This window comes from Procambarus clarkii, chromosome 76 (assembly GCF_040958095.1).
Source record: "Procambarus clarkii isolate CNS0578487 chromosome 76, FALCON_Pclarkii_2.0, whole genome shotgun sequence".
Taxonomy (NCBI): Eukaryota; Metazoa; Arthropoda; class Malacostraca; order Decapoda; family Cambaridae; genus Procambarus; species Procambarus clarkii.
In genome coordinates, this window is record NC_091225.1 from 21,420,286 (window position 1) to 21,442,152 (window position 21,867).

The 21,867-nt window shown below is 36.7% G+C and overlaps 1 protein-coding gene across 2 annotated transcripts in view; it reads right to left on the reverse strand.

Annotated features, from left to right (window-relative positions):
- The window catches only part of LOC123771473 (uncharacterized), a 31,919-nt gene extending 17,752 nt beyond the window's left edge, over positions 1-14,167 (reverse strand). For both annotated transcript variants that reach the window (XM_045764027.2, XM_045764026.2), the window contains exons 1-5: positions 14,047-14,167; positions 12,511-12,616; positions 9,795-9,958; positions 1,995-2,099; positions 218-360 (exon numbers count right to left, since the gene is read on the reverse strand). In XM_045764027.2, coding sequence (XP_045619983.2) covers positions 218-360; positions 1,995-2,099; positions 9,795-9,958; positions 12,511-12,613 — 515 coding nt within the window. In that variant the 5' untranslated portion in view covers positions 12,614-12,616; positions 14,047-14,167. The remainder of the gene's footprint in view (positions 1-217; positions 361-1,994; positions 2,100-9,794; positions 9,959-12,510; positions 12,617-14,046) is intronic.
- Between the last annotated feature and the right edge of the window lie 7,700 nt (positions 14,168-21,867).

Below are 21,867 nucleotides of genomic sequence, written 5' to 3' on the forward strand. Positions count from 1 at the left end.
TTTATATATATATATACACACAGTATATCACATTAGTGTAATTTCTTTGTGCGAATAATAATATTAATAATAATAATAATAATAATAATAATAATAATAATAATAATAATAATAATAATAATAACAACAATAACAACCACTAATGAGGGTTCTATCACATAACTGCAAAATTAGAAGGGTGTGAATATGCCATTTAATATAAACAATTAAAACTCACAGTTCAATCATGGTGATCACCTGGGTCCCACAAAGTAAAGGATCGTAATTTCTGGCATCGCCACACACTGCCTTAACATTCAAAGGCAGTCTACGTAACATTAAAAAGTCTGCAGCAAAGGGATTGATGCGATATTCATTAACCTAATAGGAAAACAAACACCAGAGTTAAGATTTAGAAACTCAAATATTACCTATAACAAAGACAATTTAATAAAACTCCCATTGACAGATTTCTATAATTTATTGCAGAGGTTAAAGCCCACTGTATAATTAAGTAAAGAATACAAATACAATTACACAGAATAAATACAAACCACAGTTCTCCTGTCTTTATTTATAAAAACTGGCACGACGTCACATGTTTTAATTGGCACCTATGCAATTTATTCTTCTGACAAGTATTATACAAATCTACATTATGATAAATTAGTGCACATTAATCCGTTTTTGTCAAACCACCTCTCTAAATATAAGCATGAAAGTAAACGGCCAATACTGAACAACTATGTCACAGTTGATAGAATATAGCAAAGTACTGTATAAAAATATTTGTGGCAGATTACAAAAAAAAATTGACCTTATTTATTCCTCCAAGTGCATTTGATCATATAATGCAATACAAGTGTCTGTGAAAATAATTACGTAAGTGCATTTATAATGAGAGTTAGTTTGTGGTGTTCTTTCTTAACTTTTTGATGTATTTTTTAAAGTTTCTAATGGTGCTGGCATACCCTATTATTTAACCCTTAAACTGCGCATGGCATATATATACATTTTATATATACTTTTTATATAGAAATTTATATATAGAAATTTATATATAGAAATTTTAGTACGCATCGGAGACACTGAAACAAATCAATCGGAGACATTGAAACAATTAGGTAATAATATCTTTGTGGCAACTCCCACCTGTCAGCGCGGGTGACGCTGACCGGCTCTGACGACCGCTCTGTCAACGCCCACTTTTTGCCAGACTTCCTCGGTCAATTGCGCCCAAAATATGTCACCTACGATTTTTTTTTTCCGTGCTCATGGGACACAAATTAACATGTTAGAAGACGAAAAAAAAAATTTGAATTTTTTTTTTTTCTTGCACACAGGCGTGTAAATGTCCTCAGGACCCCTGAGCAGTGGAAGGGTTAAGAATTGAAAAAAGAAGGCTTTCAAGTCAATACACACACATTGCCTATGTGGGACCATTACTTGAGTATGCAACACCAGCATAACACCCTAACCATGTAAAGCACAAAAATAAACTTGAGAAAGTTCTAAGTTTTGCAATTAGATTAGTACTAGAATTGAGTCAGCTATGAAGACAGGTTGAGGGAACTCGCCCTCACAACCTTATAGAAGAGAAAGAACAGACACCAGGAGCATACCTGGAGCATCCCCATTTAAAGTAATGGAAATAAAATTAATCCGTTCCACCCCCAAAAAACATATGACATTTTATAATGAAATTATAATACTGTACACGTAATTATTATAAATGCTTTGTTATACTGTTTTCAATTGTACTTTTTAAGTACAATTGAATTTGTCCGAGAATTTGCGAGAATCGCACCACGTGGTGTTCTTGTCAACCGAGCGGAAGCTCGTCAATCGAGACAAATTGTCCGCGAGTGGCTTGCTCGTTACCTGAAATGCTCGTAGATGGGGCTGCTCATCACACGAGGTTCCACTGTACTGTATTGTGTACTGGTACTGTACAATATTTAAAATTAAAAGTAAAAATATTTACCAGTACTGTAATTTACTATACACATACTCACCTTTAACACATGAGCATCTTTGTCAAGTAAAACTATTTCCTGTATGCCAGGAACATTCAGCAGGTATCTGAAGAACTTTAAATCTGCACATCCTATGTCAACTACCTGAAATTAATGAGAATTCTCTTTTAACATATAACTAGGATATGGTTCGATTTCATTTCATTGAGGTTAGTATACAGCACATGAGTCCCTCAATATAGAAAATGTAGTTATTCCTGAAAAGTTCTCCGTCAAGTTAAATTCTGTAAAATGCAACCTTACTTTTGCCAATCTCCGGTTCCAATGTACACTTTTCAGGGCAGAGCAACTCAATTCGTCAAAAAGTGTTCAGCAAAGCTGGTAATGCATGGATCTGCACACAGTGTAGGTGTAATACTCGCCCTACCTAGCCAACGTACATTTCAAACTAATAACTGTAAAACATTTTAAAACAAGCGTTATTATTACGTATTGTACATTAATATCTTGATACACTGTAATATCTGACAAACTCTATGACTAAAAATGTATGTGTTTCCCACCCTCTCTCATGCACTGGTTTCTGTTCTCCCTTACTCACTACCTCCTTTGTGCACTGGTTCCTGCTCTCCCAGTCACTGCCTTCCTCAGGCACTAGTTCCTTCCCATCTTTACTGCCCCCTTCATTCCTCGATCATTGCCTCCCTCACTCATCATCACTCATTGCTTTCCTTCTTCACTGCCTCTCGCATGCACTCAAAGACCGTTGATGGCATGCATCAAGTTAATTGAGCGAACCTGCCCACCACTGACACTTATTGCACCCAAGAGTATTTGTGAATCTATTTAGTTAATCTAGTTAAGCAATCTAACCTGGACTATTATGGCATTAAAAAAGAGAGGGGTGAAGCAGAGGTCCAAGACCTCTTCCTGTTACACAATTTGGCTGTGTGTAACAATAATTATCAAAATAATGCACAAAGCCGGGAAGGCTATGGAGCGGTGAGGTGAGGCAACTACTTATTTGAGTAATGCTTATTTTATTTACCATATAAGCTGAGGCAACTTATTTTATTTGAGAAGTGCTCAGCTGATTCCTCTACATTTAGCATGGAACAAATTTGTGTCCAAGACCTCTTCCTGTTACACATTTTAGCTGTGTGTAACAATAAGTAATTATCAAAAGAAAAGGCACCAAGCCGGGAAGGCTATGTAGCAGCATTGCGTGTAACAATAAACCAAAGTTTTTTTTTTAACAAATAATGCACCTGTGAGTAAAACAAATCCTGTCAGCTATAAAAATATTGATGCAGTTATTTAAATAAAAAATATAATGAAAGAAATATTTCTGGTTTATTTTGATCCTATCTTTTTGTACTGTACAGTATATCCAAAGAAGTGAAAAATTGAGTAATAATGCACAATTTAATGAATGATTCAAAAGAAATATGACTATTACATATCAACAATATGTCAACATGATTTAATAAGGATAATACTGGTAATAATACAAACTATAATGTAAAACTTTATTAGTTTTTTTTATTAAGAAGTTTAGGTATACACAGCAATGTGCTGCTACCCTATTCTATATGAAAGATTACACACTGTGTAGATAAAAAACTAGCTGTAAGTTCATCTAATACTCCCATCTCACAGGATGGTTAGGCATACATGGAATCAAGGATGAAAATACCAGCCTCAATACAAAAAAACAAATCAACTCTGACTAAACAACAACTTCACGATTTTCACAAGAGGTAAGCACTGAATCATGGAAACATTATATTATAATTACTCTTACCAGTTTCTACAAGACTCCTCTCAAACAATGTATTTTTCATAACATGCTTAGGTATACACAGCAATGGCTGCTTCCCTATTCTGTATGAAGGACCACACAATGTAGATAAAAAAAACCAGCTACAAGCTCATCCAACATCCCCACCTCACAGGATGACAAGTCATACATGGAATCAGGAGAGAACAAAATATGTAAGGCTTTTAGCCCCCCACTAGCAAAATCTCAACCCGTTCTCGCAAATTTAATAAGTCAATATTGACTTATTAAATATGTGCATAGGTGACATACTTAACATAATAGATACCCTTAAAAAGATTCATAGAAAACACCGACCTTACCTAACCTTGTTAGTATCTTAAGATAAGCATCTTATTGCTTCGTAATTACAATTATTACCTAACCTATAATAGGTATAGGTTAAGTAATAATTGTAATTTCGAAGCAATAAGATGCTTATCTTAAGATACTAACAAGGTTAGGTAAGGTCGGTGTTTTCTATGAATCTTTTTAAGGGTATCTATTATGTTTAGTATATCACCTATGCACGTAGTTAATAAGTCAATATTGACTTTACGAATTTGCGAGAACGAGTTGCAAAATCTGGGTGCAGCACAAGAATATCTTCCAATATTCCTGAGTGTATGAAGTAATTGCAGAGCTCACAGTACCTCATACCATTTGGTCTGAAGTCACTGATAACAGGGCAATCACAGATATAGTGTTGGAGAGTATGTCCTCTCAAGTAGGACTGAAAACAGATGTTTTTTCACAAAAAGGGTTATAAACCCTATGGAACCACTCCTGGTTGATACCTGGTTGATGGGGTTCTGGGAGTTCGTCTACTCCCCAAGCCCGGCCCGAGGCCAGGCTCGACTTGTGAGAGTTTGGTCCACCAGGCTGTTGCTTGGAGCGGCCCGCAGGCCCACATACCCACCACAGCCCGGTTGGTCCGGCACTCTTTGGAGGAATAAATCTAGTTTCCTCTTGAAAATGTCCACGGTTGTTCCGGCAATATTTCTTATGCTTGCTGGGAGGACGTTGAACAACCGCGGACCTCTGATGTTTATACAGTGTTCTCTGATTGTGCCTATGGCACCTCTGCTCTTCATTGGTTCTATTCTACATTTTCTTCCATGTCGTTCACTCCAGTACGTTGTTATTTTACTGTGTAGATTTGGTACTTGGCCCTCCAGTATTTTCCAGGTGTATATTATTTGATATCTCTCTCGTCTTCTTTCTAGTGAGTACATTTGGAGGGCTTTGAGACGATCCCAATAATTTAGGTGCTTTATTGCGTCTATGCGTGCCGTATATGTTCTCTGTATTCCCTCTATTTCAGCAATCTCTCCTGCTTTGAAGGGGGAAGTGAGTACTGAGCAGTACTCAAGACGGGACAACACAAGTGCCTTGAAGAGTACAACCATTGTGATGGGATCCCTGGATTTGAAAGTTCTCGTAATCCATCCTATCATTTTTCTGGCTGTCGCAATATTTGCTTGGTTATGCTCCTTAAACGTTAGGTCGTCAGACATTATTATTCCCAAATCCTTTACATGCTGTTTTCCTACTATGGGTACATTTGATTGTGTTTTGTACTCTGTATTATGTTTAAGGTCCTCATTTTTACCGTACCTGAGTACCTGGAATTTATCACTGTTAAACATCATGTTATTTTCTGATGCCCAGTCGAAAACTTTATTAATATCAGCTTGAAGTTTTTCAATGTCCTCAGCCGAGGTAATTTTCATACTGATTTTTGTGTCATCTGCAAAGGATGATACGAAGCTGTGACTTGTATTTTTGTCTATATCTGATATGAGAATAAGGAAAAGCAGTGGTGCAAGGACTGTACCCTGAGGTACAGAGCTTTTCACTGCACTTGGACTAGATTTTATATGGTTGACAGTTACTCGCTGAGTCCTGTTTGACAGAAAACTGAGTATCCAGCGTCCTACTTTACCGGTTATTCCCATTGACTTCATTTTGTGTGCTATCACGCCATGGTCACATTTATCGAAGGCCTTTGCGAAGTCCGTGTATATCACATCAGCATTCTGTTTCTCTTCTAATGCCTCAGTGACTTTGTCGTAGTGCTCAAGTAGCTGTGAGAGGCACGATCTTCCCGCTCGAAATCCATGTTGGCCTGGGTTATGAAGGTCATTGGTCTCCATGAAATTGGTGACCTGACTCCTAATCACTCTCTCAAATACTTTTATGATGTGCGATGTTAGTGCAACTGGTCTATAATTTTTTGCCAATGCTTTGCTCCCTCCCTTGTGTAGAGGGGCTATGTCTGCTACTTTAAGTGCATCTGGTATCTCCCCCGTGTCCAAGCTCTTCCTCCACACTATACTGAGTGCCTGTGCTACCGGCACTTTGCATTTCTTTATAAATATTGAATTCCATGAGTCTGGACCTGGGGCCGAGTGCATGGGCATGTTTTCAATTTCTTTTTCAAAATTTAGTGCGCTCGTGTTTATATCAGTTATATTTACCGGGGTTTGAATATCCCGCATAAAGAAATTGTCTGGATCTTCCACCTTCATGTTGTTTATTGGAGTGCTAAACATGTCCTCATACTGCTTTTTTAGGATTTCACTAATTTCTTTGTCATCCTCCGTGTATGAACCTTCACTTGTACGAATAGGTCCAATACTGGCAGTGGTTTTTGCTTTTGATTTCGCATATGAGAAAAAATATTTTGGATTTTTCTTTATTTCCTGAATTGCTTTCTGTTCTAACTGCCTTTCTTCAGTTTCATATGAGTGTTTCAATTTCCGCTCGATTTCTTCAATCTCCCTATTTAAATTATTCCTTCTTTGACGGGAAATTCGTGTCTGCATAAGCAGTTCCGTTATTTTTTTCCTGCGTTTATAATGTCGTCTGCGTTCTCTTTCTACGTTAGATCTCTTTCTGGCTTTCCTCAAAGGAACATGTTTCAGACAGACTTGATACGCTTCTGAAGTAAGTTTTTCTATTCCTTCTGTAGGACTTGTATTATTTAGAACAGTTCCCCATGGAATGTTTGTAAGTTCCCTGTTTATTATCTCCCAGTCTATCCTTTTATTATTAAAATTGAATTTACTGAATATCCCCTCTCGCTTTATCAACGTTTTAGGTCTATTCTGAGTATTGATGGTCGTTTGCACTTCAATGAGTTTGTGATCTGAGTATGTGGTATCTGATATCGTAATGTCTCTGATAATGTCTTCATTGTTCGTAAAGACCAGATCTAGAATATTTTCATTTCTCGTTGGCTCCGATATCTGCTGATTGAGTGAAAATTTGTCACAGATTCTAAGTAGTTCTCTAATCTGTGGTTGGTTAGGTCCTGATAGATTTCCTGGTATAATATTATTGTTTGCTATTTTCCACCTGAGACTAGGCAAGTTGAAGTCACCTAGGAAAATAATATCAGGTATCGGGTTCTCCAAATTATCAAGGCTATTCTCTATTTTGCTTATCTGTTCTGTGAATTCCTCAGCCGTTGCATCTGGCGGTTTGTATATTAGTATAATCACTAAATCACTCCCCGCTGAAGCCATAAATGCCAAAATCCAACTAAAAAATATCATTAAGACAATTGGCGGGACCTTTAACAAGCCACCAGCTTTCTGTCCTCGTCGAAGCCACTAGATAGTTAGTGGCTCTTGGGTAAATTCAGATAAATATACAGTACACAATAATTATCAGCGCACCTTCTGAGCAACAAGGAAAGCTACACAATATCTCATAGAATTACGTAGGTAAACGAAAATTGTAACATATTTGTTTACTACAATGTCGATGCTGGCTGTAGAAGTTGAAAAAACATACAGTAGTTTTAATTTGAAATATGCTAATTTTATAAGACAATTCGACGTAAATAGGTGGCAGGTGAGCTCCGATAAGCCAGCGTCGTGATTGGCTAAATCTTCAAGATAAAGTGTTGCCTGCTTTCTGATTGGCCAAACGAAAAGCCCTAGTGACATCTAGCGAGACTTCTTGAAAGTTGCTAATAACTTCGTAAGTACAGCTTTCTGAATCGCATGTAATCACGTTCTTAGCCGGTACTTACGAAGAAATACATGGAGCTTTGTGAATCTAGGTCCAGGATCCCACTTACTGGATAAACAGGAGCAAACAGTGATGGAACAGTGTGGACTCTTCCTACAATGCCCAGAGCTTATACCAGGTTCTTGTTTACATGGCAAGCCAATGAGGGCCCTAACCTCATTGGGTTAACAACTCATTGGGTTAACTAACCACCACCTCACTGTGTTATTACACCACAAGTTTTAAGATGTTACTACATATCCAAAACTTCCTTAAGTTTGACAAAACAACACTATGATTAAAGACAGAGTTAACTGTGACACATAGAAGGCAGTGAAACCAGTGTAACTGGAAAGCTTGCTATGCCTTCCATCAGACAATGTAATCAATGCCAGGTAATATCAATGGTATGCAAATACTGTATAAAAAATTGCTCCCCACATGCAAAACTTTTCAGAACTTTGTTTAAAACTGTGAAGTAAATGTATTGAAGAAAAGATTAATTAAGCTTTATTAAAAGATGAAAAGCCAGACAACGGTTAAAAATGGTGATACACAAGGATGAATTATTCCTAAGAATGAAGAAATACAGTGGAACCTCTATTAACGAGTTTAATCCGTTCTGGCACCGAGCTCGTTACCTGGAAAACTCGTCTTTGGAAACAAATTTCCCCATTTAAAATAAAGGAAATAAATTTAATCCGTTCCACTCCCAAAAACATCCATACTTGTATGACTTTTTTTATGTAAATATAATATTGCACATGTAAATATAAATGTTTTGTTGTAGTGTTTTAATATTTACTTTACCTTATGAAGAGTAGTTGCTGGCTTGAGGGAGACGATGGAGAGGTGGGAAGGAGGAGAGGGGTTATGGTGTGGAAAGAGAATCCACCTCTGAGTCAGGCGGACTCTCTCCTTGGGAATTTCACCCAAATTTCATTTCAAATGTCACACAAGGATGCGTTAGACCAGCACCAAATAAAAAACTACGTTGATTACACTCGTTGTGTCAACAATATAATAGTCTTACCACGAAGATACAATACAATGCCGTTTTCTCAAATAGGCAATGTGGTTATTAAAGAAAACGGAAATTTCAAGGCAAACATGTATACAATCCCCAAGTCGATCGGATAAGAATTGGATTTTATAGAAATATTTGCTCAAATGACGCTTGAGCGCGGTGTTTGGGTGCATTCAAGAGAAAAAAAGTGTGTCACGTTCAAGTGACATATACCTGCGAAAGTGATAACACTTTCATAAAGTGTTATCACAAAGTGATAAATTAATTAAACATTTTCACACACCTGGTTGTCACTGCTTTATCAGGGCAGCTTTTCCACGAATGAGTTCACCTTTTCAAACATTCCAAACACTTCCCTGATTTCAGTGGAAGAGGCAGCATCCTCCCTTACCTCCTCATTCCCTTACTAATGGTGTAAATTGTTGATGAGGACCTGCCATACTCCCTTGTGAGATCAATCACACAGACACCACACTCATGCTTTGCTATAATTTCCTTCTTTAAATCCTCAGTAATTGTGTCTTTCTTCCTCTTGACAACACTATCTTTAGCAAGCAGCTTCTTTGGAGACATCGTGTGTTACAAATTGTAGTCGCAAAACCACTAAAAACTCAAAGAAAAGCTCAAATAAATCCAGAGGGATGCTTGTCGTGTGAGATACAACAACAACACTGGCGTCGGAGGCGTCCGAGAATTTGCGAGAACCCGCGAGACACTAGGAAGCGCCATGTGGTTTCACTCGTTAATAGAGGCGAGCTCGTCAATAGAGACAAATTTGCTGAGAGTGGCTTGCTCGTTACTGGAAAAACTCGTTAATAGAGCCACTTGTTAATAGAGGTTCCACTGTATATCGAAGTAACAAAATCATAAACCATTATAGTCTTTCCCAAATTGTAAAATGAGGCAAGAGAAACAAAAAGAATACAGTACTGTATATAATTTTGCTTTACAGTGTCTCAATCACAAGTCTCACCTTTGTAAATACCCCTTTGCTAACCGAGATAATCTTGTCCATAACTTTCTTGTAGCGCTGTTGATATAATGGAGGGGTGAAGATAATTCCATCATCATATATGCACAGTGTGCCATTGCTCCCATCCACAATTTCATGTCTCACCAGCTTGTACTTACACGTATCTAAATATTAATATAAATGAAATATATCATTAGCAGAATTATAGTCAATAGGTATTCTTCACAACATAATAACTTTTACAACAAGAAATACGGCCTAATCAGGCTTATCTCAAAGTTTAAGACAAAAATACTTAAGATAATTAAAGAAGGGTGAAAGGGATATACAAGGAATAAGACCATCTTCGTCTTGAGGTTATCTCGAGATGATTTCGGGGCTTAACATCCTCGTGGCCCGGTCCTCGACCAGGCCTCCATTTTGTTACACACCCCAAGGAAGCAGCCCGTAGTAACTGTAAATCCCAGGTACCTATTTACTGCTAAGTGAAAAGGGGCATCAGGGTGAAAGAAACTCTGCCCATTTGTTTCTGCCTCCACCGGGGATCGAACTCGGAACCTCAGGACTACGAATCCAAAGCACTGTCCACTCAGTTGTCAGGCCACAAAGGTAGACTGCTTTTTATAGTGAAACTGGCAAAAATTTTAATAAAGTACAGATATAAATGTTTAAAGAAATAATAATAAGGCATTGAGAGAATTAAAGCTCTCCTTTCTGAGCAGCCCCAATATTGTTCCCTCGAGCCAGGGTTAGTGTCCAGCCAAAACACTACTCATCACCTGGTTCTAAGTGACCTTCAGCCCCACCATGACATGTTATCAGCAATGGGAAATTGAATGAAGAATGGTCTCAATTTCAGCAGTTTGTAGTCACCCTATACAAAGTATAAGAGCTTTATATCCCAGGCAACAAAGTTTTATCATAAGAAGATGGTGTCGTGGTGTTGGCTCCACCACAATCAGCACAGGTGTACTCATATGGGGAGATTTTAACACTTTTGTACCAGAAATACCTACATTTCATGACACGGATTTAGGTGTTACAAAAATTTTCCATATTGTCACGTGAATCCCCTGCATAGCAGTGGAACTGCCTTTTTTCTTCCCCTTCAATGCCTCTGCACTGGAAGTCTACATCAACACCAGACCAGATGAGCTATCAGTCCTGCCACCTCTCCGTATCCCCCAGGGCCTGGCACGGCCTGGTACGACTCAGAGGCAAGCCGGGCGCCTCTGCTAACCGGTAGTTTGTTTTCACAAACAAGCAGTTAGCCGCCTTCAACTAGCAGTAGTGCAGCTCAACACAAAGGCACTGCCAGCCACAATGAGCAGTTTGCTAGTTGACCAGCTGTCCACCTTGCGTTGATACCGGATGAGTCATCATTGCCGGACCATATAAAGGGCGCCACCTTCCTGGAGAGGCAAGTCTCTCTCTTAGTGCTCTTGGAACATCTTGGTCTCTCTCACCCGTCGTCTGCCTTCAGCCAATGCCGTGTGTCTGATGCCGTGGTGGTATGGTAGCTGTCTTCAGTACACCAGTATATCTTTATGCTTTGTATTAGAGTTAAACTTTCATTTACTTATTTAATTTGTTATATAATAATAGCCAAGTATTGTCATGTGTCATTTTTGTTCATTAATATTTCAGTAAATTGTTTTAATTATTTATTTGATGATTTTCATTTGTTTCCACCTGCGACTTACACACTGCAAGGCTAATAACAGCATTTTTTTTATTTGTGTGAGGGAGAATCATACCATCTTGGTTCAGTATAGCTACGATACCACAACCCGTCACAATATACTGTACTGGTAAAAATATGAGTGAAAGCGAGTATTTTATGGCTTATTTTTATGATTTTATCAGCGAGATGTTTCATGAATGGCTCAAGCACTATGTAGTGAAACTAACTACAAACAACTCGTAAGTATTTTCATGTTTGCTACATTGGAAAGACACTAATGTAACTGAAATGTATACATTTCTTGCACTGTGTATGATGATCAATCAGATGATCAATCATTCAGAAAAACATGTCATACAGGATTATCTGAACAAAGACTGCAATGTTCCAACCCGTTTTGGGGAATACATATCTCACGACAGGTTTATAATGCTTCTAAGGGTGCCTTCATTTTGAAAATGATAACGTGGTTGCAAACGATAAACTGTGGAAAATAAGGAAAGTGCTCAGTGATCTGAGAGGAAATCATATTTGAAAGAAAAGTTCAGAGTTCTTTGTACCAGGCCAGAAAGTAGTGATTGATGAATTGCTTGTTCTTTTCAAGGGATATCTTGCTTTCAAGCAGCATATCCATCAAAACGGCACAGATTTGGACTGAAATTCTATGTGCTCTGCGAGTGTGAAGCCAGAATGGTCAGATATGATATATTCCAGTACCGATGTACACACACCTAAGCTACAGTTAAGGATTGGCCCACAGTCAATCCTCCCCGGCGAGGATATGAACCCAGGCCAAAGTGCTCGCAAAGTTCTGGTCAAGTGTGTTACCACTGCGCCATGGGAACTTTCTTTTAGAAAGCATCTGGAAACTTAGACTATGTATGTCTTTTTCCATGCTCATGTATTATTGAGTCCACAACATTTCCATTACATACACCTATTATAATAATTAATAATAATAATAATACAATTCTAGGAGGCTATACTATTTCATAAATATCAAATTAAATAAACAGATTAAAATCTTCTGACCTGATATAGGAAAGAAATGTCCAAAATTTCTCTTGAAAACAGTATCCATGGTGGGCAATTCATGGGAAAGTGTCATTCTTCCTCTAGTACAACTTGCTAGCATTTACTGAAAACAAATCATGAAATATAGTATAAATCAATCAATCAAGAAGTACAGGTTTATTATTATTTTTGTGCATGCATTTTTAACATTATGAAGTGCATAGAATAATTCAGAATTTAATGATTCTTTGACTTTTAACTCATCTGGCATAACAGAAATGGGACCATTTGCAACATACATCAATTAACACATTCATTTGAGCTTTAGGTTTTGAGAGCACCATGGAAGACTGCAGATCATGAGAACTGTATACCATTGGGAGGTTATAGACTTAGAGGGAGCGTAGACCAAGGGAGCTGTAAACCAAAGGGGGGGGCTTTTAATGAAAGGAAGCTGTAAACCAAAGGGGGGGCTTTTAATGAAAGGAAGCTGTAGACAAAGGGGGAGGGGACTGTAGGCCAAGAGGGCTAAGGGCAAAGGGGGGTGTAAAACAAGGGAGCTGTAGGCTAAGGGGGGGTTGTAGGCTAATGGGATGTAAACCAAAAGGGGACTGTAGACAAAGGGGGCTATAAACAAAGAAGGGCAGTAAACCAAAGGGGCTGTAGATCAAGGGTTATGTAGTTCAAGGGAAGATGCTGACCAGCGAGTCCATAATCTTGGGGGCTTTTAGGTCTAGAAGATTGTTCACCAAGAGAAGCTAAAGACCAAGAGGTCTGTAAACAAGTGGGGCCATAGACCAATGGGAACTGCAAGCCAAGAGGGGGCTGTAGAACAAGATGGGTTTGTAGAACAAAACAGGGGAAGAGGAGCCGCAATCAATGGAGGCTATAGACCAAATGGTTTCTCAATGAGGCTGTAGAGTGAGAGGCTTATTAGACCAAGGGGGTTGTAAACCCATGGAACAGCCTACCCACTAGACCAATGGGTTGTAAACCCATGGAACAGCCTACCCGTTAGACCAAGGGGGTTGTAAACCTATGGAACAGCCTACCCACTAGACCAAGGGTTTGTAAACCCGTGGAACAGCCTACCCACTAGACCAAGTGGTTGTAAACCCGTGGAACAGCCTACCTGTTAGACCAAGGGTATGTAAACCCGTGGAACAGCCTACCAGCTAGACCAAGGGGTTGTAAACCCATGGAACAGCCTACCCGCTAGACCAAGAGGTTGTAAACCCATGGAACAGCCTACCTGCTACACCAAGGGGTTGTAAACCCATGGAACAACCTACCCGCTAAACCATGGGGTTGTAAACCCGTGGAACAGCCTACACGCTACACCAAGGGGGCTGTAAACCTGTGGAACAGCCTACCTGCCGAAGCCATAAACAGGTATTTGATACCGTAAACTATTGTAATACTTTTTTAAAAAACGTGTTGTTAAGGCGGCGGCTGTGACGCCTTTCTCCACCACCTTCCTCCAACTCCGCAACATCTTTATACCGTCTATATCGCATAATTAAGAGCTCAAATACCGAGCTAGACGCTCCATACCTCATGGAGGAGTGACAATACTGGTGAGGAGACCATAGAGCAGCTGATCGTCTTGGGTTTTTACCGCGAACGCTATAGATAAACTTCACTTGAGGGAGGGGCTACCGGACTATGTACATTACACACTATCTCCAAATTATTCACTATCAGAAGTATGGAACGTTTTACTAAAATTTTAATTGAATTATTTCATGGTTTATATAATGTAAATAGTTTATATTTGATTAAAGAATGATTGTATATTAGGTACGATGACGGTAATTAAAAAATGGCGGTAAATTTCAAATGGACCCAAGAGGAAGAAATTCTTAAATAACATTTTCTAAATAAAAAAAAAAGGAATTTAATTTGTTTTTTTATGAAGGAGTTTTCAGCTCTGCACTTGCATGCATATTCATTTAATTAGAGTAGGTATATAAATTAAAGAAATGTACAAAATATTTTTATTTAAATACATTGCACAAGCACATGCAATGTGCAGGTTTAAATAAATAAATAAATATATATATATATATATATATATATATATATATATATATATATATATATATATATATATATATATATATATATATATATTTATACACACACATACATACATGCAATGTGCAGGTTTAAATAAATAAATAAATAAATATATATATATATATATATATATATATATATATATATATATATATATATATATATATATATATATATATATATATATATATATATATATATATATATATATATATATATATATATATATATATATATATATATATATATATATATATATATATATATATATATATATATATTTTTAGACACACACATACATACATACATACATACATACATACATACATACATACATACATACATACATACATACATACATACAATATCAGCAAATGATTCATTCTTATAGTCATTAACACACAGTGTGTCAGACACGTTTTGAAGCTGACAGAGAAGCTGATGTATACCTTGAAATTAATTTGATTGCTATACAAGACTGCAGTCATTTTTAATTTACCAGATATATTGAATAGTCAATGCAACAAAGTACCAAACTAGTGGTTAAGGTATATGGTAAGAATTTGCAGTAATGCTGTATATAAATTAATAGAAGTACAGTACGTAGGTACAGTCTATTTTAAATTAAGTACAGTTCTGTATTTAGTACTAACATAGCTTCTTGTAGGTGGAAGCTAATTATATACAGTACTTTTTAAATTTTGTTAACGATTACTGTATGTAATATTAGTACTAAGTGAAAGTGAATTAGTACCAAACAAAAGGCTCTTCAGTGTATGATTTATTAATAAAGTTTGCATGATGAAGAGAACAATATGGTTAGGTGTTTTATGTGAAAATTATAGGTACTTCTTTATTTTGGCATTAAGCTAGTTAAGCAATCTTCTACCTCATTCAGAAAGTAGTTTGAAATTTAAAGTTGCTAATTTATGGCATGTTCGCATACATTTAGCTGAACTTGGAGAGTATCAAAATGTACAGAACTTACTTATAGAGTGATATTCATGAATTCCATTACGGTACATATACAATATCTGGAAATAATTTCAAATCAGGATTAGTATAAAGTAGAGGGTTTTTTAGGTGTAGAAATCACAGGGGAATGTATAGAATGAGAAAATCCGTAGGAGCCGTGATGATGGTTTGAACCTATGCGGTGGGTGTTGCTACGCACGCGCCCTAGTCAACTGGGCCATGACATGGTCAAAAGGATTGCAACCTGGAGTTCTACTGAGCTCACAAGGGTTTCCTGAGGCTTCCACTGAACACCCATTGCATAGGTTCGAACCCTCATCACGGCTCCTACAGATTATCTCATTGAGAAATTACGTTAGTGTGATTATTCTGTGTACTGCATAGAATGTGTATGTTCAACATGTTCAGGAATCTCAACAGAGGGGATCCTTGTTTGAAAATAGAATTTGTTTCTGATATCACATTTTTGCAGTGAATATTTTGCTAAATGTTTTGGATACTTTTTAATTCATTATTTACTACACTGAATAACTCAAGGCATGTACTCACCAAGTTATACTTGCCTAGTTGTGCTGGCAGGGGTTGAGCTTTGGCTCTTTGGTCCTGCCTCTCAACTGTCAATCAACTGGTGTACAGATTCCTGTTACAAATGTGGGTTAGGGCTATAGTAGATGTGGATGGTGCCACCAGCAAGTACTGTAGTATAGATTTAGGAATGATATAAGCATTTGCTCAAGTCATTGATAATAATCAATAATAATTAATTGTGCATGGGGGACAGGCAGCAAGAGTGTGTTATACAATAGGCTTATATTCAGGTCCCCACTCCCCCCAAGGTCGAATTGCTGACCCTGCCCAAGATGTAACCCCACAACAGGCTGACTAACTCCTGATTACCTACTCACTGCTAAGTGAACAGTTGCATTAGGTGATAGGAAATACGCCCAACCATTTCTGTCTTGCCTGCGATTCGAACTCGGAATTCTTGATTGTGAGTCGAGAACGAGCCCAACTGTACTTCCGGAACCCCTCATGCAGTACAGTATAGTGATATATACTATAGTGTATGCATATTTGTATTTATTTATTTATATATACAAGGTTCTTACATTCTTTCAGGCAGGTCCTTTCGGGTAGTATTTCCTTCACCAGGTTGTCAGATGCCACTGAAGAGGATAGGAATGCTGGTACAGCAATTTATTTGTACAGCAACTAGAAATCCATTTGTACATTTGAATAACTACAGTACCTTCATTTCCTTGAAGTCAAAGGTTTGTTTGACTCTTGATGCCTTGCCCTGATCACCTGATAGATGATCAGGGCATGGAAACATCATGAAAAAATTTCAAAAAGATCATTACTGAACTCGTACAAAGTTATGTGCCAAAAAGAAGAAAAGAAAAGAAAGGGAACAAGATGGATGACACAAGTACAGTAATAAAACGGGTGCTAATAACTAAACAGAACCTCTGGAGACGGTATAAATCTATTACAAACATCATGGATTATGAGATACAGTATATAAAAGGGCATTAAATTCAGCCACCCACTGACACTAGTAGTCTTGACGAGGACAGGATACCGGCGGCTTGTCAAAGGTTCCCTCATTTGCCTTGATAATTTTTTCCAGTTGGATTTTGAAATTCAAGTCTCTTGGCATTTACAGCTTCAGTGGGTAGGCTGTTCCATGGGTTTATAACCCTGTAGGTGAAAAAAACATTTCCTGTTCTCTGTCCTACATTATGGCTTGTTGAGCCTGAAACCGTTGCTTCTTTTTTGTGTTACATCTGACCTTTAGAAGAAGTTGTCTGGATCAACATCTTCCAAATTATTCAGTATTTTAAAAGTTTCAATAAGATCCACCCTGTCATGCCTGGTTTGCAGTGTTAGCTCTGTGGCCCTCAACCTTTCCAGATACCTGAGTTGACTTAGCTCTGGAATGATTTTTGTCTGGTGTTGCACTTTCTCCAGAGCAGCTGTCCTTCTGAAGATGTGGTCTCCATGCTTGGATACAGTAATCCAAATTTCAATCATCATCATATAGATGATGATGATGATACTGTACTTAAATTAAACCTTAAACTGCGCATATTGGGGACCCGGAAACGAAAAATATTTGAATTATGTAAAAATTAACTTAAAAAAGTTAAACAAATCTCCAACTAATTGGCTTCAGCATCATGAAACTCTAATCAAAATATTTTTAGAAATTGATTTTCAACAAATTTTTTTTAAATAATAACGTTTCGTTGATAAGGAGAACAGCTCCTATTAACGGGAACTAAGGAATAATGCAGTAATAAAGTGATGCAAGCATCTGTCTGACACTCAATGAAGAAGAAGAAGAATAGTACTGTAGTAAGAAGTGTCCACAAAGTGGATACGCAGCTGGTACCTTTATAGCATTGCCGAGTAATACTTAATAACGCAAATAATAATGAGTAATAATGTTATTATGCTCTATTTTGTTTTATGTCATATAAATACATTGTCCAGTGTTATTATATGTTACTTTCATCAATGTCCCAAAAAGATTTTTTTAGGGGAATTTTTTTTTTTAAATTTTTAGTTTTTTCTCCTTTGTTTATTATATGATTTTGTTGTAACCTTTACATCCTGGAGAGTGCATACCCGTCCCTAACTATGTGAAGATAGAATGAAATTGGTCATCAAATAAATCAGTCACAACTCGCAGAACTTGGGGCTTTGAATCTTTTTTTGGTTGATTTTTTCTCAGATATCAAACTATTTTCTTTGTCTCTTTAGGTTATTTTGGTGATTAGGGACCAGATTAGGGCTTTTCACTTATATAAAGTACTGTATACCCTAAAAATATCCCCTAAATAATTATAATTATTATAATTATCCCTATACAGTATTTTATTTTTTTTTGGGGGGGGGGTATTTTTTCTTGACTTCATTTCAACATATATTGACCTACAACTTTCACATATTCGAGCACGAATGCCAAACAATGCTCATTAAAATATACAATTAAATTAACATATTAGAACTATCTTTATTCGTTGTTGATAACTTCAACTTTAATTATCTCTGAAACTAGAGTTTCAACTTTGAGTGGCTTCTAAAATTCCAGTTTTTGACTGATTCTCACCATTTTGACATGTTTTGTGCTCAACTGTCTGTTCTACAATTCCTTCAGAATGGATTTTTCATAAACCCTATACGGTTGGAGTTATAATTTTTATTTTTTGTTTAAATTTGCTGCATGAGAGAATAACAACACCAAATGAACAATTGGTGATAATTTATATTTTTTATTCTGATTTGAAAATCTGAAGTTTTCAATATTCAGTTTTAAAATTATTTTTGCTTCTCTAGTTTTTCAAGTTATGTTGTGATTATTTAGACAAAGTTGGAGCATTTGCCTAGTTGATTATGCACACAAAATTGGAAAGTGTTTGTGCATGTTTTAAAAACTTGAGTAATGTCAAATCGTATATGTATGTTTTGCGTGGTTTAAAGTTAATGACTATAATAAAACTTATTTAATGTTGCAAGTATGGTAAATGATAAGTGGGTTTTGTTTTTTATTTACAATAGCATTGTTATAAACACAAGTCATTATATATTTTGTGCCATATTACCCCACTAAAAGCTGTGAATGTATTACATGACACCACTTTCACTTCCCGACAAAATATGTACCTACATATTATACCTATTTTGATATATGATTGCATAATGGGTGGTGATTACCGAACGAAGGTTCATTCAATTTATTGACGTTTTACTATGTAGGTATTTCCATACGACTTAGTTGAGAGTAGAACGCATGGAAATAACAAAGTCGTATGGAAATACCTACATAGAAAAACGTCAATAAATTGAATGAACGAAGATCGTTCATTCAGTCACCAATTTTATCTCAACTTGAAATTTTTGGGACCAGGTGAAACATAGCCCAAAACCTCATCAATTCAGCACATATAGGCTAATGTCGTAGGATCTACTTCACTAAAATTACACATTTATATGCATAGACACTTGGCAAATGGAATTTAATATGAATAAATGCCACATTATGGAATAGAAAATAGGCCATACACAACCTATAAATTTGTGAAAATGCTTTCAAGAATTCAAAAATCTAAGGATGATTCTAGATAGAAAACTGTCACCTGAGAATCACATAAAGAACATTGTGGGAGCTTAAACTATGTTTTCCAATTTCAGACTTGCTTTTAAATACATGAATGGCAAAATATTAAAGAAATTGTTCACAACCTTTGTGAGACCAAACTTGGAATATACATCAGTTGTGTGGTAAGCCTCAGCACCATCTATGATTCAGGCTCTGAATTAAGACCGCTTACTTTGTCATTAATAATATTTCCCATCTTCTAGTCTGCTGTTCTGAGAGGTGATGAGGTGCCGGTGACTGGTAGCAGAAGGCAGAGGGAGTGAAGCAGTGACCAGGTCCACCATTGGACGTCTCTGCTGGAGTGTGCTAGTGAGGATGCTAGTGGGGTGCTGGAAGACTTCCCCATAGGAGCATGCTAGTAGAGCGCTGGAAGATTTCACTGTTTGAGCGTGCTAGTTGGTGGAGTGCTGGAAGACGTCACTACAGAAGCGAGCTAGTGAGAGGATTAGTGTTGTGTTGGAAGACCTTACCAGAGGAGTGTGGATTTTATCCTCACAGTTGAGGGTAACATTATCAGCATTCGGTGTCCATGTGTTAATGTCTAGTGTATATAGTTTATTGTAGTTAATTAATAATAAGTGGAAGTTTTATGTTGCCATTTGATTTCTCTAAACACATTATTGCATTTCCACCAAAGTTATGGATCTCTGAACTTGAGACAAATCTGAGAGTTTAAAAAGAACCCAGTTACAGAGATATTCATAAATATGGTGCCCACATTTTAAGACGCACGTCAACAAATTGGCTAAGGTGCAAAGATATGTAAGTAAATGACTTTCGGAACTGAAAGACAAGAGCTACGAGGAGAAGTCTGAGGTATTAAATATGTGAAAGCTAGAAGATAAAAAGCAAGTAATTATCAAAAGAGAAGATAGAAGAGGAGGTAGGATCACTATGTACAAAATAGTGGAGAATCTTACTATAACACTGTAGTACTTGAATAAAGGTGGAGGAAAGACTTAATATATGTGTAAGTGTATTAAAAAAAAAAATTTGGATGTAACCTACAACCTTTCTCAAGGTGCTGTATACAATGTTCTGAACAAGATTCTAGGAGTTTCCATATGTCTGGCAGAGCGCCTCACTTGGGGTCTCATTAGACGTCATGTGATCATGCTCCCCAGAAACTTACTAAGGGATGTTGAATTTTCAGAAGAATGCTCACTTATCCAGATTTCTGAGAACCTGTGGGCAGAGGTCTGCAGAGTCATTGTTCCCATTCTGAACACCACAAGGTCTGTGCTTATATGTATTAATGAGATCAGTTAATTTTGCATCCTTAAGAATAATTTTACAATTAATTAGATCTACTTTACTAAAAAAATTATTTCCCTTTACAGTTTCTATAGAATCTATAATTACTCCTTCTCTTAGGTGTCTCTCTCTGGTATATGAGCAGTTATAAACAATTCTCTTATTAAAATCCATTGTATGATTAAAATCTCAACAATGGTTTGCAATGGCATTATTCTCATCAAATTTTGTTACTGCTTATTTTTATCACTTTTTCAATAAATCATGATCAGTCTCTCCAACATATGATAAATTGCAATCATTACAATTTATCACATAAACACCATTACCTACATTGTTGTTATTATTACAGTACTGTAATACCATTATCAACATTATTATTGTTAACATCAATGTTACATATTAACAATACCATCACTCATCATTATTGTTATTATTACCCTTATTATTGAGTTTGTTGTGGTAAAGGTTTCTCATAATTGTTTTGAAAACCATATACAAGTTGTAATTAGTGTTAATAAGGTCTTTAGATATTTGTTCTAAAAATGGTATGTAAGGCAACTTTATTTTCTTTCTTCTTTATTTCTTTTCTTCCATTTGTTTGTACTGCTACGATTATAGAAAATTCACTTAGCTTTTTTCTCCCAACTGTCAATGTACCAGCGGGGATAATTAGAATTTGATGAAACACGTGGCTATATGTTTAGTTTCATTACCAAAAACCTCAGGGTCACATAAACGGAGAGTGCTGAGAAAACGACGTATGATTACCCTTTTCTTAACTTGGTTGCTGTCGAGTGAAAAAATTGATATAGGTATCAGTGTGCGTGTTTTTACGATAAACAGCGGTACTGAAACCCTCATCGTTTTTCATTGCCATAACGTCCAGAAAGGGAATTTTG